The sequence below is a fragment of the Nicotiana tomentosiformis genome, chromosome 5, assembly GCF_000390325.3.
Source record: "Nicotiana tomentosiformis chromosome 5, ASM39032v3, whole genome shotgun sequence".
Taxonomy (NCBI): domain Eukaryota; kingdom Viridiplantae; phylum Streptophyta; class Magnoliopsida; order Solanales; family Solanaceae; genus Nicotiana; species Nicotiana tomentosiformis.
In genome coordinates, this window is record NC_090816.1 from 81,265,388 (window position 1) to 81,273,731 (window position 8,344).

Sequence of the window (8,344 nt, forward strand, 5' to 3'; positions counted from 1 at the left end):
TTCATAGTCTCTTACACTTTCTCTATTAAGCTTTTTTGTCTCTCTCTGAAATGGCTATGTTTTAAAGTAAACCTTGGATTTGGTGTGGTTTCTAACGAAAGGATATTGCGGCAGTTGGAAGGAGATAGGCAGCGGTTGTATTAGGGTAGAAAGAGGAATATTAGGTGTGAGAATGAGATATGAGAAGATTACGTTTTTCTAGGTAGTGGGCTACAAAAAGTAAAGTATGAAAGTAAATCGGGTAGTTAAAAAAGAATGGGGTTATTTTTAGTTTATTGTTAATTTGGGTTGTTCGGGGGAACGGGGGTGGGGCGGGAGGTAGGGCAGGGGTTAGGGGGTGGGGCGATAGGCAAGGGAGGTAAAGGGAACAAGGGTGTCTGTAGGTTGAGAATTGGGTCATGGAACGTAGGTATATTGACGGGTAAGTCTATAGAGTTGGCGAAGATCCTCCAGAAGAGGAGGGTCAATATAGCGTGTGCCCAAGAGACTAGGTGGGTAGAGTCGAGGGCGAAGGACACGGACGGGTATAAACTTTGGTACTCAGGAGTCCAGAAAGGTAAGAATGGAGTGGGCATCTTGGTGGATAGGGAACTCAGAGAGTCTGAGCGAATGATAGATTGATGATTATTAAGTTGGTGGTTGGAGAGTGCACCCTAAATATCGTTAGCGCCTATGCGCCACATGTGGGCCTAGATGAGGAGGTTAAACGACGCTTCTAGGAGGGGTTAGATGAGATTGTGCGTCAGGTTCTGCCTACTGAGAAGCTATTCATATGAAGGGATTTCAATGGGCATATTGGGTCGACTGCAGGTGGTTATGGCGAGGTGCATGGAGGCTTCGGTTTTGGGGAGAGGAACGGAGGAGGTACATCGTTGTTGGACTTCGCTAAGGCTTTTGGGTTGGTGATTGTGAACTCTAGCTTTCCAAAGAGGGAGAGGCATTTGGTTACTTTTCAAATTGCAGTGGCGAAGACTCAGATTGACTATCTTCTCCTTAGGAGAGGTGACAGAGGAATGTGCAAGGATTGCAAGGTGATCCCGGGTGAGATACTCGCGACGCAACATAGACTCTTGATGATGGATGTTGGTATTATGTTAAAGAGGAGGAAAAGGTCTACTCGAGGAAGTCCGAGAATCAGGTGGGGAGCCTTAACTAAGGATAAAGCCCAAGAGTTAGAAGGGTGGTTATCGGCTATAGGAGCTTGGAGGAGCAGCGGTGATGCGAGCACTATATGGTCAGCGATAGCAGACTGTATTAGGAAAGTTGCGAGAAAGGTGTTAGGAGTCTCGACGGGCGTCTCTGGTGGACACAAAGGAGACTGGTGGTGGAATGAAGTGGTTCAAGGTAAAGTGGAAGCTAAGAAGGTGGCGTACCTGAAGTTAGTGGGGAGCATAGATGAGGAGGAGAGGAGAGCATGCATGGAGAGGTATAAGACAGCAAGGAAGGAGGCTAAGCTGGCGGTCACAGAGGCTAAGACTGCTGCATATGGTCGTATGTATGAGGAACTGGGAAAAAAAGCCGGGGAGAAGAAGTTATTCTGGCTAGCCAAGTTGAGAGAGAGAAAGGCTCGGGATTTGGACCAAGTGTGATGCATCAAGGACGAAGATGGTAAAGTATTAATGGAAGATGCCCAGATTAAGAGGAGATGGCAGACTTACTTTCATAAACTTCTAAATGAAGAAGGGGATCATGATATTATGCTAGGCGAACTGGAGCATTCCGAGAGTCACCGTGACTTTGGGTACTGCAGGCATATCGAGGTTGATGAGGTCGTGGGAGCTATGCGTAAGATGAGTAGGGGCAGAGCGATCGGGCCAGATGATATTCCGGTGGAATTTTGGAAGTGTGTGGGGAGAGCAGGTTTGGAGTAGTTGACTAGGTTGTTTAATATTATTTTTAAGGCGAAGAGGATGCCGAATGAATGGAGGTGGAGTACGGTGGTCCCATTGTATAAGAACAAAGGTGATATCCAAAGTTGTAACAATTATAGGGGTATCAAATTACTGAGTCATACCATGAAAGTGTGGGAGATGGTGGTTGAAGTGAGGGTAAGGATGACAGTGTCTGTATTCGACAACCAGTTCGAGTTCATGCTAGGTCGTTTGACTACAGAAGCTATACACCTTGTTAGGAGGTTGGTGGAACTGTACAGAGAGAGGAAGAAGGATCTGCACATGGTCTTTATTGACCTAGAGAAAGCGTATGATAGGATTCCTAGAGAAGTTCTCTGGAGATGCCTGGAGGCAAAAGGTGTATTCGTTCCCTACATTATAGCGATTAAGGACATGTATGATGGGGCTAAGACTCGGGTTAGGACAGTAGGAGGCGACTCTAAGTAGTTTTCGGTTGTAATGGGGTTACACCAAGGTTCTGCGCTCAGTCCGTTCTTATTCGCCCTCGTAATCGACGAGTTAACATAACATATTCAAGGGGAGGTGCCATGGTGCATGCTATTTGCCGATGACATAGTTCTGATTGATGAGTCGCGAGACGGTGTTAACGAGAGGCTAGAGGTTTGGAGACAGGCTCTTGAGTCTAAGGGTTTCAAGTTGAGCAGGACGAAGACGGAATACTTGGAGTGTAAATTCAGCGCTGAGCCAGGGGAAGTGGGCGTGGATGTGAGGCTTGAATCACAGGTTATCCCGAGTAGAGGCAGCTTCAAGTACCTTAATTCGGTTATCCAGGGGGGAGGGGAGATCGACGAGGATGTCACACACCGTATTAGGGTAGGATGGATGAAGTGGAGGCTAGCATCTGGAGTCCTGTGTGACAAGTGAGTGCCACCAATACTCAAAGGTAAGTTCTATAAAGTGGTGGATAGACCAGCCATGTTGTATGGGGCTGAGTGTTGGCCCGTTAAGAACTCACATATCCAGAAGATGAAAGTACCAGAAATGAGGATGTTGAGGTGGATGTGCGGGCACACTAGGATAGATAAGATTAGGAATTATGTTATTCGGGAGAAGGTGCATGTGGCTCCCATTGATGACAAGATGCGGGAAGCGAGGCTTAGATGGTTCGGACATGTTCAAAGGAGAAGCCCAGATGCTCCGGTATGGAGGTGTGAGCGATTGGTTGTGGAGGGCACGAGAAGAGGTAGAGGGCGGCCTAAGAAGTATTGGGGAGAGGTGATCATACAAGATATGGCGAGGCTCCAGATTTCCGAGGACATGACACTTGATAGGAAGATGTGGAGGTCGAGTATTAGAGTTGTAGGTTAGGATGTAGTTGAGTCTTGACTTACTTCGTACCATTGTGGGACTGGCCACGTAGGGTTTTTGTCTAGGGTAGCTAATGACAATGTTGTGTTTCACTATTTCGCTTTTCAGTGCATGTTTTATTTTCTAGCTATCATTTTTGCTTTGCATCTTTCTTCTGCATTTCATGGTGTTCCTATTTTTTCTATGATTATTGTGGTGATACTAATGTTGTCTCCTTTTGTAGTTTTGTCTTTTTGTTTTCTTGAGCCGATGGTCTTTTGGAAATAGCCTCTCTACTCCTTTGGGGTAGGGGTAAGGTCTGCGTACACACTACCCTCCCCAGACCCCATTAGTGGGATTTTACAGGGTTGTTGTTATTGTTGTTGTTGGGTTGTTAGTCTAGTTAATTATTGTATTAAATTAGCCAGTATAATTGTTGAATTCTAAACTCACCTATAAAATATGTTTATAATTGCAAGTTTTCAAAAATATTTTTCTTTTAGATTCATGTCTATTTAAACTTTTCCACATAATTAAAACAGAAGGAGTATTATTTAACAGTGGATTTCCCACTGTTACTAATTTATGTCCCCTCTGCTGAGGCTTTTCTTATCTCCTCTGCAGCAAGCTCTGCTGGCCTTGCGCTCCAAACTTATGGCGTCTCGACGTTCTCCTAGTGTTCTTCCTATCGGTTGTAGTCTTCTTGACATATCAAGTCAAGAGGGCGAGGCTCCTAGCAATAGGGGAAAGGGGAGTGCGTAAGATCGACAACAGCCAATAGAGAATTCTGCTGACAGTGACTAAAACCACGAGGAAGAGTGGAGTGCAGTTTTTTACCAACAAAATTATGAGTTATCATCTCTATTTCTATATTTTAATAGAGAATCTTGTATGTATGGGGGTTGAAAATTCACTTCAAATCCCTAGCAATATTTTTAGGATTTATTTCCTTTCTATACACTATATAAAACCTATTTACCTAAATTGTCCAAGTATTGCAAATTACACGGCATAAACAAGTTTTCTCTACAAAAATTATACAATCGCCTAATATAGTGTCCTTCGAACTGTGGGCTTCTCTAATTAGACGCGTGATTCAAGCTAGAGAATATTTCTCAGTTACAAATCTTATACGCTACAATCTACAACCAATATAAGACGCAATTGACGCCTAATTTTCTGCAGAATCCACCTCTACCGATGATTTCCTCAGTTTTTCTATCAAAAATGCAACAAATTCAAAACAAAATCCTTTCAGAAAATACTGATTGCATATGAATGTGAAGTATGATCAATCAGCTCTGAACGTATAGCAGATTTCTAAATTTTTTATATCATTGTGAAATTATTTTTTCTAGCTTGAATTTGGTGATACGACTGAATTTCAATGTCAAAACTGGTGATAATGCTTCAGTGTAATAGTTGGTGGGATAGTTTCGGGAGATATTGTAATGACCTAACCGGTCGTTTTGAGAATTAACATCTCGTTTGGAAGCTTAAGGTCTCGAGCAGCTTCATATTATGTGTTATTACTTGTGTGTGCGGTCGAGTTCGGTTTTCGGATGATTCAGGGTCAATTTGGAAAAAGGATTCTTGTTTTAGAAGCTTAAACGGTAAGAGTTGACCTGAGTTCTAACTTTTGTGTAGACGATTCCAAAATGGCATTTGATAATTTCAATAGCTTCGTATGGTAATTTTGGACTTAGGCGTCCGGATTTGGAGGTCCGTAGGATAATTTGAAGCATTTTGACGAAAATTGGAAAGTTGAAGTTTTGGAAGGTTGAGAGGTTTGACCTGGAGTTGACTTGGTTGATATCGGGCTCGGATTGCGATCCTGAGAGTTGTATTAGCTCTTTTATGTCTTTTGGGACTTGCATGCAAAATCCGACGACATTCGGGGTTGATTTGACATGTTTCGACACGCGTTCTGGAAGTTGAAAGATTTGAAAGTTCATAGGTTTAAGTAGGTCCGTGTTATGTTATGGAACTAGTTGGAATGTTCGGACGGGGTCCCGGGGGCCTCGGGTGTGTTTCGGATGGGCTACGGGTGATTTCTCCATGTTGTTGGACTGCTGATTTGCTGGTATCTGGTGTTCTTCATCGCGTTCGCGTAGTGTAATTGGGAGGCAGGCAACAATTTCCCTTCACGTTCGCGAAGAGGGACTCTCATTCGCGAAGGCTGGAAGGTTTTTGCCTTCGCGTTCGCATTCAGTGGTCCGCGATCGTGTAGAGGTAAGGCGGAAAGGGCATCAGGCAACTCTTCTCTTCGCGTTCGCGAGTACATAGACGCATTCGTGCAGGGTCTGAAGATCTGGTCACTGCGCTCGTGAGCTTGATGTCGCGTTCGCGAAGCACGTTTTAGCAGCCTTCATTTTTTCTTCTTCGCGATCATGAGGAATGTTCCGCGATCGCGATGTATTAATCACTTGGCAGAAAATATAAGAACTTTATTTAGAGGGTTAGCCATTTTTATCATTTTTGGAGTTGTAGACTTCGGCTTTGGGAGATTTTTCGTGGGTCTTTCAAGAAATTCATTGAGGTAAGTTGTGTTTACCCGAATCTTATTATATTTCATGAATCCATTGTTATTTTCATCATTTAATTAGTGAATTAAGTTGGAAATTTGGGGAAATTTATAAAAAAAATTCAAAATGTAAAATTTGGATTTGAAAGGCGATTTGATATCAGAATTTGGTAATTCTTGTATGGTTAAACTCGTTATCGAATGGGTGTTCGGATTTTGTGAATTTTATCGGGTTCTGAGGTGCGGGTCTGGGGGTTGATATTTTAGTTTTGTTAAAGATTGAAGCTTTATTATCCGGAATTATTTCTTATGAGTTTTATTTATGATTTGAAGTTATTTTGGCTAGATTTGAGCCGTCCGGAGGTTGTTTCACTTGAGAAGGTCATTTTAGAGTATCGGTCTAGATTCCTTGAGGTAAGTATCTTGCCTAACTTTGTGTGGGAAAATTACCCCTTAGGATTTGAGTCATTTGTGCTAATTGTGTCATCTGAAGGCCGTGTACGAGAGGTGACCAGTACGTACTCGGGCTTAATTGTTGAAAATTAACTGTTTAGGGCTCTTAGGTTCTTATGTTCATTAGATATAAAATTGTTTTGTCATGTTAAATCCCCCATTTACCAAATTTACCCTTACGTGTCTTGTTTGAAATTAATTGCTTCACGTTCTACCCTTATTGCCGATTAAACTCTTATGTGCCTTAACTGAAGTTGTTGCCTCTTTAATTGTCATGCTATCCTTTCTATAATTGCTTATCCTTAATTGAAGTTACTATTATCTTTTCCGTAAGTATCTATCCTTAATTGAAGTTATTGTTATCTTTTCTGTAATTGCTTATCCTTAATTGAATTTGTTGTATCTCTTTCGTAATTGCTCAACCTTAAATGAAGTTTAGTTATCCCTTTTTCATTGTTGACTTATCCTTATTTGGAATCATTGGTTCATGTTATCTCTCTTATCGTCGAATTATACTTTTGTGGAATCATTGCTACACATTATCTCTTCCTTGTTGAGCTATTCTTGTTGGGACCATTATTCCATGCTATGTCTTTCTCTGTGAGCTCATTCCACCGTTTCTTTGTGTTCTGAAGTTCTTGAGTTGATTTACTTGTCGTATTCTCGTGTTATTATTGTTGTTGTTATGTTTTGGTACACGTGTTATTGTTGAGAGAATTGTTATGTTGTTTGTACGAGGTTTCTGTCGTGCAGTTGTTATGTTGTTTGCATGAGGTTTTTATTGTGTTGTTATTGTGTTGTTTGCACGAGGTTTCTGTCGTGCTGTTGTTACTGTTGATACGTATGAGTTGGTATAAGGTCTTGGTGTTGAAACGCGTGCGGTGAGATAAGGCAGGCTTGAAACGCGTGGCTAGTAGGAAAACTACTAGAAGCCATGCGGTGTGATAAGATGGGCTAAAACGCGGGATACTATTTCGAGAAAAATAATTTTCAAAACTAAATACAAAGGCTCCTGCGGTGATATAAGGAAAGTTTGTGATTCAGTTTATGATTTGAGACTACTAGGCGGTATATCGGTAGGGCTCTTATTGTCATTTCCCCATTCTTTTATATTTGTCTTTGATTGTTGTTTTTCTTAGCATACTATTAATTATTTTTCCTCCGTGTTTCACCTTTTGCTTAGTTCTATATAGCTAATCTTGTTGTACTAGTCGTTGCTTCAACTTCATTACTGTCTTTATTACACTGTACATTTTGTGGTGTTCGTTTCTTATGTGTCATTCATTGTCTCTACTTTTATTTTTTGACTTGAATTGTGGTAGAACACTTGCACAAGCATACACGTTGTTAAATCATCCATATCGATTTTAGAAGATGAATCCTGACGTGTTGACCATTATACGTACTCTTGTCTACTTGCCTTCTGTATGAGAATTGTTCTAGTGGCACGTGAGTCGTCCATGCGGTTATGAGTTCTAATATGGGCACAAGATGCCAAGTGATTAGGGTTCATGAATTGGGACCCGTGAGCTGTGATTATGAGGTTCGATACTTCGTGAAAATGCTTGAACATATCTGGTGTGAAAGCGGTTGTTCTTATTGAGTTGTTGCTGGTTTTCCTTTATTTGGTTTCACCGGACTTAGGCTGTGATCAGCTTACTCTACATCATTACTACCTGACTGCTTCCTATTAAATATTAATGTTACTAGTGTATCATTGCAAGTATTATTTTGTATTCCTTATCCTGTTTAGCTTTATATTAATATTATTTCTCTGTTAGTTAACCTTCATACTTATTCAGGTTGTTTAGTCCGGTAGGTTTCTTTACTGTTCCTCGTCACTACTCCACCGAGGTTAATCTTGATACTTACTAGGTACCGCCGTGGTATACCCATACTATGCTTCTGCACATTTTTGTGTAGATCCAGGTGCCTCGATTATTGTTGATTATTAATTGACTAGTCAAGCATTGATGTGGAGACTCAAGGTAAACCTGATGTTGCGTTCGCATGCCTCGGAGTCACCTTTTACTATTTTACTTGTACTGTTTAATTCTATTCCGAACAGTTATCTTTAGGGATTTTCTATCAAACTTAGTAGAGCTTATAACTTGTACTACCAGTTTTGGGATTGTAAGTTGTGTATAAAAATTTCTATTTCATATTT

General features: G+C 41.3%; 1 protein-coding gene across 1 annotated transcript; it reads left to right on the plus strand.

Moving 5' to 3' along the window:
• Nucleotides 1-693: 693 nt before the first annotated feature.
• LOC138892664 (uncharacterized) lies at nucleotides 694-1,589 on the plus strand. The gene is made up of 2 exons (XM_070176398.1): nucleotides 694-724; nucleotides 811-1,589. The coding sequence occupies exons 1-2, from the start codon at nucleotides 694-696 to the stop codon at nucleotides 1,587-1,589; spliced, it is 810 nt and encodes a 269-aa protein (XP_070032499.1).
• Nucleotides 1,590-8,344: the final 6,755 nt, after the last annotated feature.